General features: G+C 42.7%; 1 protein-coding gene across 1 annotated transcript in view; it reads left to right on the plus strand.

Annotated features, from left to right (window-relative positions):
• Positions 1–5538: 5538 nt before the first annotated feature.
• Positions 5539–21676, plus strand: part of FAM171A1 (family with sequence similarity 171 member A1) — a 90777-nt gene continuing 74639 nt past the window's right edge. Inside the window, exon 1 of the mRNA XM_069859568.1 lies at positions 5539–5749. Coding sequence (XP_069715669.1) covers positions 5656–5749 — 94 coding nt within the window. The 5' untranslated portion in view covers positions 5539–5655. The remainder of the gene's footprint in view (positions 5750–21676) is intronic.

A 21676-nucleotide genomic window follows, 5' to 3' on the forward strand; every position in this document is an offset into this window, starting at 1 on the left:
TGTCTGAGCACTGCTTTCATAATTTACATTTGTGTACATGGAAATAACACCACAAGAAAAACTGTACTGTACTCAAAGTTGTGAAGGAAAACAGAAAAGAACTAATTAGCCCAAATTTTTGCTTAAGCATGTTCAGCATACCATTTAAAAGTGCCTGCAAAACTGCTCACCATAGAAAACTGAAAAATTTAACTATAAGCCTGACCTCAAAGTAAGCCATATATTCCTCAAGGCACTCCTTGAATGTCTGTCTACTAATGATTGGTTCAGAAAGCCTCACTCATAGATAATCACAGAATCATAGAATAACCAGGTTGGAAGAGACCCACCAGATCATCAAGTCCAACCATTCTTATCAAACACTAAACCATGCCCCTTAGCACCTCGTCCACTCATGCCTTAAACACCTCCAGGGAAGGTGAATCAACCACCTCCCTGGGTAGCCTCTGCCAGTGCTCAATGACCCTTTCCCTGAAAAATTTTTTTCTAATGTCCAGCCCAAACTTCCCCTGGCGGAGCTTGAGGCCATTCCCTCTTGTCCTGTCCCCTGTCACTTGGGAGAAGAGGCCAGCACCCTCCTCTCTACAACCTCCTTTCAGGTAGTTATAGAGAGCAATGAGATCTCCCTTCAGCCTCCTCTTCTCCAGGCTAAACAACCCCAGCTCTCTCAGCCGTTCCTCACAAGACCTGTTCTCCAGCCCCTTCACCAGCTTTGTTGCTCTTCTCTGGACTCGCTCCAGAGCCTCAACATCCTTCTTGTGGTGAGGGGCCCAGAACTGAACACAGAATTTGAGGTGCGGTCTCACCAGTACCGAATACAGAGGGAGAATAACCTTCCTGGACCTGCTGGTCACGCCGTTTCTGATCCAAGCCAAGATGCCATTGGCCTTCTTGGCCACCTGGGCACACTGCTGGCTCATGTTCAGTCGGCTGTCAACCAACACCCCCAGGTCCCTCTCCTCCAGGCAGCTTTCTAGACAGACTTCTCCTAGTCTGTAGCACTGCATAGGGTTGTTGTGCCCTAAGTGCAGGACCTCATGCCATTGGACTCAGCCCAGCAGTCCAGCCTGTTCAAACCCCTTTGCAGAGCCTCCCGACCCTCCAGCAGATCAACACTTCCACCCAGCTTAGTGTCGTCCGCAAACTTGCTAAGGGTGCACTCAATGCCTTCATCCAGGTCATTGATAAAGACATTGAACAGGGCTGGACTCAGCACTGAGCCCTGGGGAACCCCACGGGTCCAGCATAATCATGTAAGTATGCCTTCCTTGAATTGTCCACTGTTTAGAAATTACTTCTTTTGTTCAATTTAAAATGTAATTTACACTGTTCATACAATGTAAAAATGTACAATGTACAGCCTCAGCATGGACTGGACTGGACAAATAGGCCATGTGTAGATAGGAAAAATTTCCTTTCCCACCTTAGGATAGGAGTAGATCCAGCCATCTATTCCCACTGCACGTCAAATATTCTTTCTGAATAAAACTCACAGAAGTCACAGTAAGTTTAAGGTTGGAAGCCACCTCTGGAGGTCATCTGATTCAACCTCCCTGTGCAGGCAGGGCCACCCAGAGCCAGTTGCCCAGGACTATGTCCAGATGGATTTTGTTTATCTCCATGGATAGAGACTCCACAACCTCCCTGGGCAACCTGTGCCAATGCTCAGTCACCCTCACATGTCTGTGTCTCTCTTGTACTGGGGAGCCCAGAACTGGTGTTGCCACACCGATGCTGAGTAGAGGGGAAGGGTCAACTCCCTTGACCTGCTGGCAATATTTAGCCTAATGCAGCCCAGGACACCATTGGCCTTCTTTGCTGCAAGAGCATATTGCTGGCTCATGTACAACCAGAGTTGGAGCTGAGCTCTCACTAGAGACTGACTTAGATCATATTATTGTATTGATGTTATTTACTGACACTTCTCCTGTGGTGTTTTACTCAGGTTACAGTAAATTGTCTCTTTTTTTTCTTTAATGTTTTCTAGCTAATGGGTATTGGTAAAAAAGGCACAAGAATGTAACTGGAGTGTAACTGGTATTTGCTTGAGTTTGAAGAGGATTTGAATCGAGCTCTAAGACATGAACTACCCTATGTGTCACAGGGAGTGTTTTTCCAGGGATCAATGGCATTATCAATACGTCAGTGTTAGATACTTCCGTGCTCAATGAAGCAAGGGAGAGAAGATCATTTCAAGAGAAGCTATTTGGAGGAATAGCTCAGTTCCATGACATGAATGGGTGCATTCATGACAGTGCTACCATGTAATTACATATATAAATTTAGCTTATTCAGGAAGGAGACAAGCCCAGTGTGCTCAGCATAGTCTGTAAGTACATCTGGGCTGAAATAGAGAGGGCTAATGCAAGGAGTGAGGGATTTTATGTATAGTTTCTGTTTTCAAAATCTGTATATCCTACTTAGGATCAGATATCCACATGTCATTTTGGTAGGTCAAAATATTTATGGGAATGTGATGAAAAAACACAGGTTTTCTTTTCATTCTCTGCTGTATTATTGTTAGATGGGATATCATAACATTAAGATCTAGATAATAATTTATACATAATTTGAAAATAAGATATTTGTGAATAACCACTTCCAGAAAAGCTTTTATCCTTTCTTCATGTCAAATTGGCTTTTGTGAAGTGTTAGGTGTCATATGATGACATCTCTTGATGGATACGAATCCATATAGGTGAGCTATATTTCCCAGGCTGAAAAAAAAAAAATTAAAGCTATGAGACTATCAGTCTAACACAGTCGACTTTTGTAACTTTAAGGTAGCTTACACAAGTTAGGTAGCAAACCCAACAGAGTAAAACCAAGAAGTCTATAGTTCCAAGGAGATGTGGTAGTTCCCAATGCACAGCCACAGGAAAGTGCTACGGTGAGTGGCTCCAAGGAGTATTCTTCCTTCACTAAAAAAAAAAAGGCAGCAACAAAAAGTTAACCTTTCATATGCCTGTGGCTTGTAGTATGAGTTTGGAAAAAGCCTTTACTTGAACTGTAAATCCACTGCATAAAAGCTCAAGTGAGCAAACCCAGCCAAAACAGAGCCTTGAAACAGACCATTTGTTTACTAGCAATGAAGAAAAATTTTCTATTTTTGTAAAGGCAATTAAGGGAACTGCTTATATAAATGCATTTCCACTTTCTGAAATGTAAATTCGAGACAAAACTCAGTTTGATATTGTAATCCTCACTGAAATACCTAATTTCTTTTCCACCCCCAATCATTATGTGTTACCCACTGATGTTGCAAGGACTGTGGTGTCTGTTTTCTGTGAAAATAATACAACTATATCCAGGAAAATGCATATTTCTCTTTGTAACAAATTGTTTTAGCTTTCCTTATGGACAGAAATAGGTTTTATATGAGTTTCTAGCTATGAGATCATCTTATTTATGCTGATTTATACCCACAGACATCCAGAGAAAGGGGAATGGGATCTCAAATATGATGCTGTATAATGTGTGATTATTTACTACGTGGCCAACCTTCTTTATTTAGGAAGGACTTGCCTCATGGTCTCTAACAGCTGCTAAATATTAATCAGTTTTGTTATAAGTCCACTGGGCTCTTCAGACCATGCTTAGTACATGATAATTGTTTAGACATGAGATGAGTAAAATATATTGAAATCTTTGTTTTATGACAAGCAGGAGTAAGATCAGATGATCTGTATTTGGTCTCCTCTGTGAACTGAATAGTCTTTTTGTACCTATTTTTTAATAGGACAGAACTTTACACCAAGTTCTCATGATAAAAAGATAAAGTCGCAGAGTCTATACTGTATTTATGACCTCTCAGAAAATGTATTTGAACAACTTAACAGCAAAACCAGAGTAAAATATATCAAAGTCAATTTGAATGTGTCTAAAAAGGAACCAGGAAATCAGTTCTAACTCTTCTGGAGCACAAGAATTTCACAAAATTCATAAAAGAACTTGTAGACTGTGGTACAGTTACTCCAGTCAAATACTAGAGCAATGAAGTAAACAATTGTACTGTTTTCTAAAAATACATGTATAACATGTCGCATTTTTATTGCAGATTTTATTGTAAAATAGACATTACAAATAGAACCTGAAGCTTTAAGACACCTTTGTAAGGGCTTAAACTTGTAGTTATACAGACTTTGGTCTTACAGGCAAACTGCCGCATTGGCAATATTTGGGAGCCGATCGTGGGAAATCCATGAGCCGGTGGGGCAGAGGCTTTGCTTTGCACAGCTGTGTAAAGACTGGCTGTAATAGCTGTCTGTGGCAGTGGTCTCTGTGCTGGAGGAAACACGAGGAGCGCCTCTTCTCCCTCCCCTAGGAGTATAAATCTCAGCAGAGATTGGGAAGGGAGGAGTGAGAGCTGTGGCCTTGTATGTTGTCTCTGCTGGCCTGGAGAAGAGCACACCAAGAGATGCTCTTAGGGATGGTGCAAGCTGTACCAGGGAGAGGGGCCCAGGGAGGCTGCCGCTGCCCTTGCTCCAGCTCCCACTGCGCTGCCTCTGTCAGGGTGCAGGGGTGGGAGGCCACAGCTCTGTCATGTCCCAGGGGATGTTGCAAGAGCCCTGGCTGACCTCAGCCTTCAACGCTAGCATTTCAGCCTCAAAGTCTGCCTTTCTTAGGCAGTTTGCTATAGCGGTTTTTAAACAATTTTGCCTGGAGCTGTTAGAGCGGGTCCAGAGGAGGGCTACAAGGATGATCAGCGGGCTGGAGCACCTCTTGTATGAGGACAGGCTGAGAGAGTTGTGGTTGTTCAGCCTGGAGAAGGCTCCAAGGAGACCTTATAGAGACCTTCCCGTACATGAAGGGTCTACAGGAAAGCTGGAGAGGGACTGTTCACAAAGGGTTGTAGTGATGGGACGAGGGGGAACAGGTATAAACCGGAGAAGGGCAGATTTAGGTTAGACATTAGGAAGAATTTCTTCACCATAAGAGTGGTGAGGCACTGGCACAGGTTGCCCAGGGAAGCTGTGGCTGCCCCATCCCTGGAGGTGTTCAAGGCCAGGTTGGATGGGGCCTTGGGCAGCCTGGTCTGGCGGGAGGTGTCCCTGCCCATGGTAGAGGCTGGAACTGGATGATCTCTAAGGTCCCTTCCAACCCGAATTAGTCAATGATTCTACGATTCTATGAAGCCCAGCAGATGGTTGCGTTCTCTGATCACAGAATCGTGAGATCATGGAGTCCAACAGATCCTGTCCTCTCCCAAGCCCTATCCCTGAGCACCTCATCCTCCCGCCTTGCCTTCTCAACCCCTCCATGGATGGGGTCCCCTCCTCCTCCGCTCGCCCCTCTTCCGGAGCGCAGCGCCCGCAGTGTGTCCGCAGGGCGTCCCCGCGGCGCCCCTCCCTGCCCGGGGGGGTCCGGCCCCGCCGGTGAGCGCGGCGGCAGCGGGCGGCGCGGGCTGCAGGGGGCGCCGCCCGCCGGGGAGAGGCCGGAGGAGCGCGGGAGGACGGGGGCGCCGGGAAGAGGCGGGGGACGGGGGAAGCAGCGCGGGCGGCCGCCCCGAGCAGCGCTCCCGCCGCCCCTCCCCGGCCGGGCGGGGGAAGCGGGAGGGGAGGCGGCGGCGGCGGCGCGGGGGGAGGCGCGCAGCGGGCCGGCCCCCGATGCGGCTCTTTCTCCTCCTCCTCCGGCGGTGGCTGGTGGCGGGTGGAAATGAGCAGGTCGGCGGCGCTTCTCCTCTGCCTGCTGGGCTGCAACGTGTGGAAGGCGGTGACCAAGACCTTAGGGGCGCCCGAGGCGGCTCAAGGTCGGTGCGGGCTCGGGGACCGGCCCGCTCCGTGCGGGGGTGGGCGCGGGGGGGGGGCGGTGCGAACCGCGGGGGCTTTTGTTACCGGCGGGGGCCGCGGCTCCTTTGTGCCGCCCCCTCCCCGCGGGGCCCGGCTCGGGCCCGGCCGTGCGGGCTCTCTGCGCCTCGGCCGCGCCTTTTGTTCGGCAGCCGCCGGTCCCCGGGCGAGAGCGGCGGGGCGGCCCGAGCCCCCCGGGCGCGCAGGTGCCGGGCGGCCCCCGGCGCACCTGCCCGCGGCGGGGAGAGGCTCGGCGGCCCCGCTCGGCCCCGCTCCGGGGCGGGGGGGCAGCCCCGGCGGGACCCTGCGGCGGCGTCGGGAAGCGGAAAACTTGCGTCCCTAAGGGTAGGGTAGGTGCTGGAGGAGCTGTGCCCCCCCCCCCCGCGGGTGCCGTTAGCCGAGCGGCTGGATGTGTCACCTCGGGTGAGGGACCCACGCCGGCCTGGCCTTCGGGGCGGGGGGTCGGCAGCGTCCATCCCGCTGCCGTGCGAGGAGGATGCTGTGCGCTGTCTCCTTTAAGCTTTCCTGTCTTGCGTGTGGGTAAGAATCAGTAAGCGATGCTTGCCTGAAGGAGGAAAACGTTGAGAGTAGCCTTTTTGGGTTCCTGTGGTTGTGTTTGTGGTATACCGAGTAAGATCCAGGTGGGCCTGTGCGCTCATATGCTGTGTTGGTGTCTTGCAGCAGAACCTACCGTGCTAGGCGGTCTGTCATCAAGTGGAATATCAGATTCTGCCTTTTTAGAGAACAGAACAATGGCAGTTATGGAATAAGAAGTACTAAACTGTAACTTGAGGGCTATTAAACTCGGGACGATACTGATTTTATTGATAAGCGTGTCAGAAAACCAGAACTGTATTCATCCCTTGAAGGCAACACTTCAGATACCAAGATTGTATCAGAATCTATTGTAATTTCTGTATCATTCAGAAAATCTTACTTATATGTGACCAAAATGGTGAGGTATTGGTGAAACTGATGTCTTTCAACTGCCCCATCGATCTCATATTCTGTTGTCAAGCTCGATTCATGGTATCTGGAAAAACTTGTGTCTAGATCTGCTACATCCACGTCAAGCCTGATAGATGATTAATTAAGTAATAGTAGGTATGTCGATGAGTAGAGAACATTTCTATTTAAATAGAATGGTCTAATTTTATCTTCTGTGCAAGAACACCTGAGTTTTCATAGATGGCATCATTTTCCAAAGTCTAATTATAAGCCCAGAATTTACTCTTTGGACGCATACATTGATAAGTGGATATGTGGAGCTAATCTCATAGTGAAGTGTATCCTGCTTATTATTTACTCTCTACTTACCGTGAGTCTTTTTTTGAAAGCTTATGCGATGCCAGCTTGTAGCCTTGAATAAGTTCCTAATCATCAGGTGTGAACATCTTCTCGGGAAAAGAGTTTTAGTTACAGGCACATTCCTTGTTTGTATACTGACCATGCTACGTACTGAATGATTGTAAGATGTAAACCAACTATTTTTCCCTCCTGCACTTTTAGTACTGTGGTAGTAGTTGTAGCTGCAGATGAGGGGTCACTGCCGAAGTTTAGGGATGTTTGCCAATGACTGACTTTCCCCTGTAACTGGGAAGAGACTGGTGGAAAAACTAAGGGGCTGGAGTAAAGGTGGAGGTGAGAAAGCCAGAGGATGCCATCAGGGAATAATTGCTTCAGCTGGAATATTTATTATTAGACAGGTTACAGAAGACTTGGGCAGGGAGCCCTTCTCATGGTGGGACAGTTTAGATGAGACTCAGTTAAGATGTTCCGTGCCTGTGTCAACAGATTGAATAAATAGGTCTTGGATTTGGAACTACTTGAAGGTGTGATCTTTAGTCAGTGTGCTGGTTAAAGAAGGGATGGGGAGTGATGCTTTGCATCAAGCATTTCTCTCTCGCTTCTCTCAGTCCTATCCTCAGACAGTCCCAGCTTCAAATTCCGCCCAGCCAGACTGATTACATAACTCGTGAATATGGAAAGTAGTGGTAATTAAGCTCTGCATTTAGCACCCTATTTAGGAAATTGGATGACTTTGGCAGGCTGTTACCTTAGGTTATTCATTATGCGGATCTGTTGTGCCCTGTGAAAGTCACAGAGGTATCCGGTAAGTTTCAGTAACCTGTTTTCTTTAATGTGGTAAAATCCACAAGGATGAGTTGTTCTTTTTTTGTCAGAGTTGATGCTTAGAGCCTCAGCAGGGACATTCTTAGAGGTTCATGAAGGTACATTTTAGGATTGGTAAAGCTTTATCTCTTTAGCTTCTCTCAAAGACTTAAAACCTGACAAGTGTTTCAGGTGATGACTAAATGATGGTTTTGTTCTTTTGGTGGTTTTGTTTGTTTTTCAATTGTTCTGTCAGGTATTCCAGAATCTAAACTGGTTTGAATGCCGAAATGTACGTGTAGACATCTTAATTAAAACAAAAACCAAACCAGACTTTAAGCTGCATTCCTACTGGGAGTTGGTGATTTGTCTGATAAGTACAAACAAAATACACAGTGATTTTCTTCATATGAACAAATCCCTTTTAAACTTAAGAAGACCTTGCAAATAGTTTAAGAGTTATATGAAGAGGTAACACTAACTGAGGGAGAATGTAAACACAATTGGTATAATTTGGGAAGGTGTTGAATTTCTTTGTCACCTGTAAACTTTGCTTTGCAGTTGAAGGTGAGAGTGATTCATTCATAGATGCTGGGGAGGCTCTTTCAAGAAAAAACCTAGAACATTATGTTGTAGTGTACAAGTATGACTTCTGTCTGCTGCAGTGGTTATTTGTTTTAATCCATGCCTTTGTATTTCACTAGTTCTTCAGAATGAAGAAATTATGAATAATAAAATAATAATTGAATTATAAATAGCATGCAGCTCAAGGATGACTCTGCTGGTAAATTAATATGCTCAGGATATCACACTTTCTTGATCCCAGAATGAGATTGGGCCAATACTTTTCTCCAAGTGTGATGGAGAATAAAAGCTTGGCTGTTGCTGCTTAATGAGAATCCTTAGTACCTTCTTCTTGGGTGTGTGATGGGCAGGAGGCTTGAGGCTTGAGTGCTGCTGACTGGAATTGCTTGCCTGCCTGCAAATGGCCATTGGATTACTTGACATTGTGAAAGCTAATTTCACAAGCATTTCAACCAGACATTTTGTAAAGACTTCTTTTCTGGACAGCACAGCAACAGCTGTGAGGAGATCATCAAGTTCTTGGCTTTTTGTTAAGCCATTTATCCCTAAGCTTGCAGTTTTAACCCTGATGAAGAAGTTTAGATAATGCAGAAATAGTCTTTCTCTCTTCCATCTAGCACTGCCATATTGTCTCTTCTTTTCACATGAAATTTCTAATGACCTTCAAATGCAAACATTTATTTCATTGAGACCACAAATAGACTTGCAAGAGTAGAAGCTTAATTGTTCTAAAGCAGTAGAAAAGATGTTTTTTCTTAGAGGAGAAACAAATTGGTTACAAGTATTGGGTAGTATTATAAAATCTTGATGAGCTATTCATTGGTTTTCTTGGTTATCAGGTCCAGGTAAGCACTTCTTTTGGGGTGTGTTTTTTTTTATATATATTTACCTTGAACTACTAATGCCTGCAAATGCTTAGTAACTAATTTCTCTCAATCAGAAGCACAGATGAATGAACAAGTTACCTAGGTGAGCTGGGGGTTTAAAACTACAGTCTTTTTCTGTTGGACTCGATGATCCGGTGGGTCTCTTCTAACCTGGTTATCCTATGATTCTATGATTTGGGTTTACCCTTTTCGCTTGTGATACCTTGCAGCAAATTATTCAACTCACCTTAAATAACGTGTGAATGCACCTGTCAAGTGACAGCAAATCCACATGCTGGCTTTCCCTGTGGTCAGCTGTCTGCTTGTGTCTTGAGACAGTGATAATTGCCATGTGTTATCTAACACAATGGTTAAAACAATCTTCTCCCTCTCTTCTCATCTTTTTTTCTTTAAACCTCGCACTGACACCTCTTACTGTTTGATACTATAACCTGGTTCATGAAATTTTTAGAGTTGGCTGCATTCTGTGCCAACTTCTGGCCAAGTGAATGGTTTCAAATATCAGTCCCCTCTCTACAGGAGAGGTTTCTGGTAGCAATGAAATCCAATTTTACTCTATGCCTGTTAATTTAACAGAAGCCTGGGTGTATGTAGTTGTGTGCTGGGGAGGAAGAGGGATTGTGCTTTTAGTTTTGTTGGAAAATTTAAGAAATCTTAAGTGGTTTTGGTGCATGGAGGAACGGAAGTGCCACTCTGCCTCTTGTATGTACAAACTTTGAACTAGTTCTTTTTACTTTTTTTTTTTTTTTTCCTATGGACAATGACTAACCACAGTCTTGATGCATGAAGAAAACTGAGAGGAAAACGCGTTGTGAGGAAACCAAATGCATAGGTCATGTCAGCATAGGTAAGCATACTACCTGGCAGCTTAGTGGTTCAACTTTAATGGGATTTCTTAACAACCCTGCTTGAAGGGTGGCTGTTGGATAGCAGTATAGTTGGGAACGATGCAGGTTTTCCGCGTATCTCAAATTACTCTAGTACATTTGATCAATACAGTGTGTACCTTGAGCTTGTAATTTAGGGAGATTTTCCCAGACAGCCAAAGGCGAACTAAATCTTTTGAAAATACCTCTAACTTGAAATCCAAGTGTGCATTTTCAGTATTTCTATGACCTTATACACTGATTACCTTATGCAAGCTGCAATTTTTTGTTAGACTAATTTCCCTTTGCTCCAGTGTGTATCAGTTCTGCTTTTAGACATGAAGAAAGGCAACTTCTGAGAGAGCTGCCCTGTTGGTATTCTGCCGTTCCCACAAGTCTCGGTGATTTTGCCATTTGTCTGTCAGGGAGCATGCATGAGGAAAGCAAGAAGCCTGTGTAGACGGTTGTATTTACTGGAACAAATAAGTCAAGTAAGTTTAATAATACAAAATATAATACACACTAATGATGCACACTTAAAAGTTTTGGTTTGGGAAACACCAAAGAGAACTTAGTGCTGTTTTTTTTTTTTTCTTCAGAAATTCCAGAAACATTTTCCTGTAAGCTGGTTCACATTAAGTTTTCAGTTAATGTAATATCTTACTGGTTGTGCGTGGGTTATAAGCATTACACACGTGCTTTTTACAAACACCATCTTTAGTTTTATTGGACACTGAAAAGATACATATATGTTTGTTAATACAGAGCCATAAGAATGTGAACATACTGTAATTTCTTGTTGTTTTTAATAAATGCTTTTAATCTTTCACTTTACAATATTAAGACAGAATCATGTTTAACATAATGGCAAGTCTGAGCCCTTGAAAGGAGATTTAAATGTATTTCAAGTTAGAGCTACATTTTTCATGCCATGTACAATGCCAATGTTTTGGCTCTGATATACCCATGGCACTTTTTTGCTACCTTGAAGAGCAACACATCTTGAGATGATCTGAAAAAAAAATTGATTTGTGCAGTATAGTCTGTAAATTTGGCTCCCTCGCCAGCTGCTTGGAGGACTGGGTATATTTAAACAGAACTGTGGATTTAAAGTATGTTTTGAATAGAAGCAGTCTCTGTTCAGGCAGGGTGCAAAAGTCTGTGGAAATCCAGCACCGAAGCTATCTTTTAATTGCTCCTACTCTTAGGTTTTGCAGTTTTGTGAGCTGTCACTGACTGTGCCATGCCGCAGAGGCATGCTAGGGTTTGAAATCCTGTCTTTATCTGTTAGCAGTATACGTCGGTCGTGCACCAGGAGGTGAAGGCTTCCTGTCACTGTGAGTATGAACCTGCGCCATGGAAAACTCTGCCGTGCTGTTGTAATGGTTGTTTTTGAGATGAGGAGGCCAGAGCACATAATAGCAGAGAGGGCCCCACATAAGCGTTGCTGGACTTGAGGTGGCTCTGACAGTGGCCACTCTCAAACTCTATGACCTGTAGGAGCCAGGCTTTGAAGGAGACACTGCAGGAACTGCAGTTAGCATGGAGGAAATGGGGCACTGGGGGAAGCCAAGGGGAAGGAAGTAGCAGCAGCCTTTTGACTTGGGGGCAACAAAGGATCTGAATCCAATAAGATGCAAAATGCCTCCAGTTTTCTTAAGTTCTAGCTACAAAGTGCCTGGAGCTACTGTGCTGTGTGGTAGCTGTGAGTAATACAGTAGCAAAATTTGACAGTAAAGGGGAGCTTACCTTGACCAACTGTAAATGCTGATATAAATAAGAGGTAGAGTCATAAGCGATGCCTGCTTTGTTAAAGAAAACAAAGAGTCCTTTCTTCTTCATGCAGTAATTAAGAGAGGTGATAGCAGTGTTAGGTACTCTCTTGTTTCAGCCCATGCTTGTGATTGTCATTACTGAAAAAATGGTGTTTCTTGTCCTTTTTAAGCCAGGGCTTATACAGCATCAAGTATTTCTCAAATGATGTTGTGAGACTTGCTTGGTAATAAAGCAACAACAAATTGAGGACTGCTGCTGGGAGGAAATTAATGTATCAGTAGTTTTGCCCAGCCCTATTGATTTCTGGCGTACTGTGAACAGCTGTGCAAAGTACTAGGTTAACGTCCAAACATCTCATCTCTCAGTATGTACACGATATGTGAATTTAAAACTTATCATGGGAGAGATATGCAAGTGTCATCCAGGGTAAGAGGCATCTTACTTAACTCTGGTGTCTGCAGTCTGCAAGTGTCACCACCTTAGCTAGTCATCCACGGTCCTTTTACAGATGTGAAGACCTGATCTTTCCAGCTAGTGGAGCAGAGTGTCATTCCTGTCACCTGGAAAAAGCACTTTTGGTCAGATGAATTGTGTTATGTGGATCTCCACTGACTAGCATCACAGCCTAGACGTGGCTGTTTGTACTCCTATTTAGTCAGATGAGTTTTCCCTGGGATACTGAACTGGAAGTTTCATCAGTGTGGTATCGCCCTCTGGCTCAGCCTTAGAACTACTGAATATATAAATTGTAATAAACTATGTGAAGGAACTCTTGGATTACATGGATGGGTTATCTTGCATGTCTCGAGACTTAAACAAGAGTTATTGTCTATTTACATTTCTAAACCATTGTCTTTGTATCATTATGCTTGTGAGCCCAAGTGTTTCACTCCCAAGAGTAAACAAACAGAAAGAAAGGTTTAGAAACAAGAAAGGAGGCTTGCAGAGCTGTTTGGGCTTGTCTACATGTTTTTTTTCCCCCATGTTTTTAATTAGCTTTGTATTCCCAAGAGTTAATTTATTCTGAATTAGGCTGCGTTGTTACTCTCACCTTTGTCTGTTTTCTCTTACTGGCATTTGTGTAGCAATGTGGTAAACCAGATCAAGGAAGTTATCCAACTGAAAACTCCTTTATGCACCAGTTCAGTCTTTACCTGGATCGTTTCCTCAGTTGGATTCACTGGGAATTACACAAATGCTGTTGCTGGTGCAGAGGAAATCCTGGGCTGAGAGGAGCTGATAAGGGAAAACAAGGACTTCATGATGGCAGTGCCAGTTCATGCAGGATTAAATTGTTTGTAGACTACAACATAAGATGTATGGCAAAACTTTTAGTGAGTTAACAGTTTTAAGAGTTACGGCTCAAAGGAGAAGGCGGGTGTCTGAAAATGCAATACCACCCCATTGCTTAAAGGAAAAGCATAAAGAATTTCTTGAAAACTGATTTGCCTACAGTAGATGGAAAAAAACTGCATTAGAGCAGTGAATACTGGCAGACCTAGATCTGAGTACAGGCAGATGTGACTGTCTTCCTACATCAGGACGGGTTTTTGTACCTGCCTCAGATACTCCATTTTGTAACCCGCATGACATTTTAAACAAAGCTTCATCCACACTTCCAGCCTAAGTGAACGTGAGATGTAGTGCTTGTGAGTATTTCTTCCAGTTGTAGAGTAATAGATAGGGTAGTACCCAAGTCATCTTTTCTCTGCTTTCTGGGTGCCCCAAATGGCTTGAGAGGCAATTATGTGCTTTGGCCTGTTTAAACACCCCAGAAATCTGGAGGGCAATATGGGGTTCTTAGCATAGCATTTGGGTGACTTTTGTCAGCTTGCTGTGAATGTACATCTTGGCATGACTTGGCATGATTAACGCATGATACGTGATGGTGTCTGGTCACTCCTCTTCAAGCTTTTTGTCAGCCAGAGTGATTCCCACTTTCCTCCAGATAATTGCCTTGTTTTCCTTAGTTACTGCACTTCTGCATTGATGTCTCCTAGATTAGGAAGTCTGCTGAGAGATAAAAAGTTTTCACTCCTTATCCTACCCTTCCTCCTGTCCCTACATTGGCCCTCTCCTATCTTGAAAGTCTTGAAGTGCTTTTCCTGTAGACTGGCAGGAAAGTCTGCTAGGGAATTCATGGCTATTTCTTGTTTCTTTTTGAGTTGGGCAGGCATTACTAGGGAAATAAATGAGTCCAGGAGTTCTGGAGACAGGACTGGTGGTCTGCAGGAGCCACGTGGGGCAGAGGAGGGCAGGAACACCCTGCTGGGCAGGGGAGCGATAAAACTTGTTCAGGCACAGCATTGTGTTTGCATATTGGGTGGCATCAGCTCAAGATTGGAGCAACAGTTGCTCTCTATGCTTCTCTCTGAATTGTGCTCCTGGCAAGTTCTGAAACCTGCTGAGTAGCATGCTGACCTGGACAAATATTACAGTAGTTTAAAAAGCTACTTGTGGTAATAATGTTGACAGACACAGGGAAGCATAGCAATATACTTGCTCTTTTAGCTTTACTGCCAGTGCCCAGAGTATTCTTGCAACTCAGCTTATTTCAGCCTGTGGTGCTGCAGCTGAGGTCCTGGCAAATAACTTAAGTTTGAGCTAGTCTCTAGGTTCATGATGTATGATTTGCAGGAGCCAGGACACAGACGTTTGAAATGAGCTGTATTTTTATTGTTTTGCAGGGTGCCTGTGTGGGAAGACTGTTACTTTTCCTTTTCTGCTATTAAAACTTTAATATGAAGTTAAGGTTTCCTTTGTTTTTACAGGACAGTTTTTTCATTCCTTAGTATACTGCTACTTAAAACGTTTTAGAGGGAACTATGGCATTCAACTCATACAATATAAATATTGTTGTGAGCAACCTGCATAAAAATAAAAAATACACTTGCTTCAAGCAGCCTGAATCAGTAGGAGCAGAAGCTTCTAATGGGATGAATTTCAAGTTATTGCTGCAAGCTATTGAGTTATAACTGCAGCAGGCTTTGGAATATTAAACTATAAAAATGATTTAAAAATTGGTTGTTGAAGGAAGAGAACGTGATGTATGAAAATTCACATTGAAAACTCTTTAGTTTTACTAGGCGCTTTCCAGATTAGATAAGGACTTCCTTCTTTAGATCAGGTATGGATAACTATCTGCTCTGTGAAGCTTTACCTCAGCAAGAGCTAATTGGCACTCTTTAGCTTAGTTCAAAATCTTGTTGGAGATCTTGTTTTAATTAGTAATTTTACCTGTGAGTATGTAGTTAATCTTCCATTTACATTTTCCTTTTTTTAAAGCATGATTTGCTGTTGTTGAAGGAGTTGAGGGAGGCCTCTCTGCACATGCTGTCATTAGAAAAGGGATCAAAGCAGTGTCATGTCACAAGCTAACTTTCTGCACAGAAAGTCCTTGAGTTTTGAGGGGTGAGGGTCTAAGTAACAGAGTAGAGCAGTTCTTGTGGTGGTGTCCTAGAGAGGTGATGGTTAGTCTTACCTGCAAGTTAATGCATGCTTTTAAGTGAATATTGCATACTTTCATAAGTTCTTCTGTGGTGAAGAAAAAGCAAGAAAGCTCTTGATATCAAACTCTTATAAATAAGTGATAGCCCTGTAGATTCCTTCAGAGCAACAGAGAATCTTTGTTTACCATGGTTGAATGCACATCAACAAAGATGCTTTTTAATATCTGGTGCATTCAAGTATTAAGTCCTGCATCAGTGAACCACTTAAAAATGATGAAATGTCATTTTCCCTTACCCCTAGCCTAATTCCATGGTGGAAAATATTAAAACTCAAATTTTCGCAGCCAGGCTCTCAGGTGCTTCTTCAGTCCAGGTATTTTGCCTTACAAAACTGTGGTGATTTTAGCATTTCCAAGAAGGTGTATATTGAATTGGAGGAAGAGCAAATGCACAGCAGGGTTTCCTGACCATGAGACCGACGAAGGGCAGAGACTTAGTTGTCGCATGGGTACTTTACGCCATCCTGTCTGCTGCTATACAGATTAACAGCTATTAAGTGTGTATTCTAAATAGCCCATAATGAAAGAGCTTTGGTACATCTCGGGGATGGCTATAAACAAATAGTATCCAACAGTGTTGGGTTGCAGGACTGATCACTGCTTACTTTCTGGTGTGTCTTTTTGGAGATTGCTAAAGTGCAGTCGTCTTTACTCCAAATCTTGTTAAAATCCAGAAGAACCTTTAACAGCCCAAAGGCGTTGAAGGAGATTCATATGTTTGCCAAAAGGAATAGTGCTTTCTCTTGCTAAGTTGCAGCTCTAAATTATTCTTACAGCATCTTGAAATTTAAAGTTAATATTAATAGAAGGGCACGTCTTCCTTGGAAAAGAAATGCTAGTTGCTTATTCTCTAGTCACAGGATGAGGAAGATCCTTCTATTGTGCAGAAGATAAGGTCCGGAGTAAAGAGAACGTGCAGTAACCAAGATGGTACACTGTCTAGGTCAGGGCTTGAAGGTAAACTAAGGCCGCGCAGGAGTTGTCTAATTCAATGCCTTTTTTACTTTAATGATTAGGATGAAATGATTTAATGAAATTACTGATACTCAGCCATGGCAGTTTCTTCGTGGGCCCTTGTGAAATGATTTTCAGATTTAGTCACCTTTTTCTTTCTGTTCCATGCTTTCCTTTGTCATGCTTGCATGAGTGTAAAGGGTAGAGCTAGAGCGCAGCCTGCTGTGGGCAGTGTAGTGATGCATCAGCAGCCTGGGCTTCCTTCGGCCTCCCAGGAAGGCAAACAGCCCCTTCCTCCTACCCTGATGTTCAAATTTGAGGATTTTTTTTTTTTAAGTAGACCCACACCCACTTGTCCCCAAAATAGACGGCAAGCTTGGTTCCTGAATGTATATATGTAATGAAAATGCGAGGAAAGAACAAAAGGCAGTAAGAAAAAGCATGGAGAAGATGGGATGGCAGGTTAAAGTTCCTGTATAGGAAACGCAGTTTGAATGGGTCCCAGCTACAAGTACTAAGAAACCTCTTCCTTTTCCTCTTGCTCTTTGCCTCACCTTCCCCATCTCTATTGAGTCAAGCTTATTTTTTAACTTTATTTCAGTCTGCCAGGAGGCAACCTGCACTTTCAAAAGCAGTCATGTAAACAAATCTGTATTTCAAACATATTCACAAGCTTGATGTTGCTAGTAACATCAGAACCTCCTTTTATGTTTTTAAGCAGCAGGAGAATAAAACACCTCAAATCTAAGATGCTGCTAAAAAGTCAGTGCCTGTCTGTAGTAACAATGCAGACGAAAAAAAACATAAGAAGCAATTATTGGAATTCAAAGAGTGAGGCAACACAGATAAACTTTGATTTTGGAGAAGTTTGTGGATAAATAGTTGAACTTTTAAATAATGTTCTCTGTGTTCATACTGTATTTGGTTTAACTTTTTTTTTTTTTTTATTTTAAACCCAGACTGATGACCTATAATTTTATGAGGTAGCCACGTATTGCATTCACTGGACCTGCCTGGGTGGGAGATAAATATATTGTATGTTTTGTACCATATTAAACAGAGTAGAGGAGAAGAAAAGAACTTAATGATAGGACCATTGATCCCTTTCCTTGTTGTGAATTATTCAGATACTGGTATGATTTGCTTTCTTAAGTATTAGGGGATTTTAAGCCTTATAAAAAGGAGAACAAATACAAATGTAATGAAGTATTGATATATTGTCTTCACACCTTAATTTATCTCAGTTTGTGTTAGTTACCAGGTTTCTGAGACGAAATAGTGAGTCAGTATGATTAGCTTTGCTGAATGGCTCTGAAAAACTATTAATTTGGTGTTTAATGTCTTCTCCTTACTTCTGCTAGAAAACTGGGATGGATACAACTGTGGGCTGGAGACCTCGGCATTTGTGCACACATGTGGAGACATGCACACATGGCTTGTCTTGTAAGGCCATATGGTATGAATCAAAGCTTACCTCTCAGTAATAAAACTGTAATGCGTTTTCCACCACTTTCAGTTATGTGTTCATGGCACAGTAATCTGTACTTGGAACAACTTACAGTGATTGTTCGTTGTAAATGGTCATTATTCTGTGAAATTAGTGTGCTATCCAGGATACTTGGCTTCAATTTTGTCCTTGGATTGCTATGGCTATCACTGTAACATGAGAAGTTGTGTCTTCTTTTCTGCTTGCTTGCTTAGTTCAAAGCAGCTTTGGCTTGCAAACGTATACAGATGTGTTTGTTCTGTGAATTAATTGAGTTTATGAGCATATGTACTTCTTTGTTCGAGATTTTTAAACAATGTGTTGTGGCCTCTAATTAAGCATCACTGGCTTCCGGTCTTTTTTTTCCCCACAGTTTTCATGGTATTTGTATACTATTATCAGGAGTTCTTACAAGTTTCCAACTTTGTCAGGAAAAGAGGATTTTATTACTAGACATGTAAATCTTTTACGTAAATGTGTATCGCTTAGTTTTTTTCTCTCATTGTAGTAGCTGAAGACTCTTTCAGCCTTTAGTCTGTAATAATGCCTTTGATACTCTTAGTAGTTATCCTTTATAAAAACAGAAATATAGATAGCATTAAAATGGAGAGCTGACCTACTTTATATCTTTGTATTAAGATAAGTAGTGTTCCAGAGGTAGTTAAGAGACCCTGAAAACTGACCAGATGTTGAATTGGACATATGTACTCAAACCCAGTCTTTTCCTGACTCAGTGGTGCTCTGTGCTACTGCCCTGTGATTCTGTATTGATATTTTGTAACCAAAGGGGAAAAAATACTCTGGAGGTGATGTTACCCTGGTGTAAGGCAAGATATTCAATTAAAACCACTGTAACAAGAGAATGGTAATTTTATTGATATTTTTAATACAAGTAAAAGCAACAGAAGACTTATTCTGGAAGTTATGTTAGTGAAAATCAATACTAGTAGGTTCTTCTCTTTGGTACTGATAGTACATTCTTGATTTCTAACTATTCCTGCACTCTGAGCAAACCTTTTAGAACTGATGTGCTGTCATGTATCAGAAATATATAAAGTATCCAACTAGATCATATGTATTTAGCATAATTTGTCTTCTACGCTGATCTTTTTGTACAGATTCAAAACACTCTACTCCATCTCTTTCGAGTATGTCTGGTGGCTGCATCTTCTGCCACACGTCATTTTTGAGGACATTTTCACAACATCTGTAGTATAGAAAGTAGCCTTGATGGAGTGACCAGTACCTTCTTCACATAGTCATGACTACTTTGACTTTCAGAGGAGATGAACATGTCCTCCTCAGTGTGCTTCTATGGTTCCCTTGGAGCAAAGGGCAAATTCAGGCCAGAGCGTGAAGGAGATGAATAATTCATTGGGAAGTTGAGCTATGACTGACTTAGTTGTTTCCTGGATCTTGTTTCTGGAGGCTGCCCATCCTCACTGTGATTCTGGAGATGTCTTATACTTTATCAGATTCACTTAAACTTGCCTCTGACTAGCATTTTGAACTGTGTTACAGAAGCTGTATTACCTGTGTGGTTTACTCATGGGTTAGTTGTCCCTGACAACTTGGCGGTCCAGTTGCTTAAAATACTGCTGCATTTCAGCTTCTGAAGTACTCTTCCATGCATCTTGTTCTCTCAGGTTCTTAATCCCTATCAGAAGTAATAATTGACTGATAAGGATTTGATTGCTCAGTGATTCCTGGAGAGAGCTGCTGAATGCATAGGTGGAATAAGGCTTTTCACTGGCCTTTATTAGCACACAGGGACGTGCATACATGGCGCTGCAGCTAGAGCAGTGTGATTCAATCTGTTTTTCCTACTTGAGGGAAGATTGGTTAGGTTGACCACGATGGCAAGTAACTGTTGAGTTTGGCCAGTCCTTTGCAGTTCTTTTCACATTGCAGCCAGAATTAAAAAGGTTGATCAGGTTGGCCTTGTGTTAACTAAGGATACTAAACTGCACCTTTATTGGTGTGGGGTGGTGTAGCAGAACATAGAGCAGTGACCAGGCTGTGCTCTTCTTCACACTGATCCCATCACTGCTGCTTCTTTTTGAGTAACTGCATCCAGATTGTATGGATCTGTGCAATAAATAAAATAAAAGGATGATTCTTATAACATTTTATGAACTCATTGGGGGAAATGAAAAGAAACAAAGTCATCTTACTGGCTTCCGTTCAGAAAATCAGTGGCTGATGTGCAGTTGTTTTTGCCTTGCTGTGTGAGCTTGGAACAAATGTCTCATTGTTCCGCTCTCAGTATTTGCAGGAGTCAGATCCTGGGCTTGCACTGCCTACCACCACTGTAACTTCATGCTTGGCCGTTTATATACCTGTAAATAGTAGCAGTGCATGAGGACAGGGCTGTAATCTGTCAACTTGTTGCATTTACAGATAATTTTTTTTACTACAAGGGTGGTGAGGCACTGCAAGAGGTTGTCTAGAGAAGTCATGGATGCTTCATCCTTGGAGGTGTTTGAGGCCAGGTTGGATGAGGCTTTGAGGTGATCTTTAAGGTCCCTTCTAACTGAAAAATTTCTGTGAATCTATGATTTTTTACTTTTTCTGTTATTGGGGAGCTAAATAGAAGTTCTGCTTTGCAACCCCTCCTAATGCTGTAAGCTGTGCATTAGGGAAAGGGAAATAAGGTAGAAACAGAGGAGGAAAAAAATCATATGAACATCAAAGTAGCTGAAAGAGGTAAACAAAAGAGAAGAGGCTTCATGAAAGTTACCAACGTGTGTCTTACTGGCTTTGGCTGCTTGCTCTAAACTGGTAAGAGAAGAATGTGTCCACGCTTATTTGCCAAAGGCTGACATGCTTAGGACTGCTTCAGTGCCACAATCCTGCAATACTGAGTAGGAGCCGGAGGGTAGTTTACTGTTCATTAGCTCTTGTTGACAGCTTAGGGTTGATGGAAGTGGATGCTTTTAGAGGAAGGAAATGTAGTGCAAGGTTATGAAATGATGGGGTAGGACTTTATTTGTCTTTAGTTGTTAGCTTCTCTATCCGCATTGGGCCCCTCTGCTTTCAGAGGTTTTATTTTGCCCAGATATAGGTGATGTTTTTATGATGGAATAGCCTTTTTCCATAGCTGCGGAGGAAAGGAGCTTATGGGGAAAAAGGCATTTCTTTGAAGAATTATAAACATAAGCATATCTCATTGTTACTCAGTTGTGCAAAAACTTCTGTCCTGGGTATTCTCTTCAAAGACAAGTCTCTTGATCTCTTTGTGGTGCTTACCCTTCAGGTCTTGCAGTGCTGACCTCATCTTTGATCTGGTTTCATTGTGGCTGGTTTTTAGTTCCATAGATTGGTCTTTACTTTCTAAGCACAAGAAATTGGTGTGGTGCATGCTTGAATACTGCCTCAAACTGCTTGGTTTTAATCCAAGTGTTCAAGGTCTTATGCTCTTGTTTATCCGTTTCACTGTGGAGTGCTGTTTGGCACTCTGTCCTTGTCTTTTCTCTATGCAGATATTCTCCCTTTAAGAAATCATACTGCTCTCTTTGGCCTCACCCATCACTTCTATATAGGTCATGTCCAATTCTACATACTCTTTTAATTTTGATTGTCTGTCTGGTCTCAGTCAGCTCCTGGCTACAGTGTAATTTATTACAAGTGACAGAATTGGAGGAGGGGGTCCTCTGCTGTGTCCTATCTCTTGACTATTATACTGATGGCAGATGATCATGCTGTGACATTCCTCT

This window comes from Phaenicophaeus curvirostris, chromosome 6, assembly GCF_032191515.1.
Source record: "Phaenicophaeus curvirostris isolate KB17595 chromosome 6, BPBGC_Pcur_1.0, whole genome shotgun sequence".
NCBI classification, from domain to species: domain Eukaryota; kingdom Metazoa; phylum Chordata; class Aves; order Cuculiformes; family Cuculidae; genus Phaenicophaeus; species Phaenicophaeus curvirostris.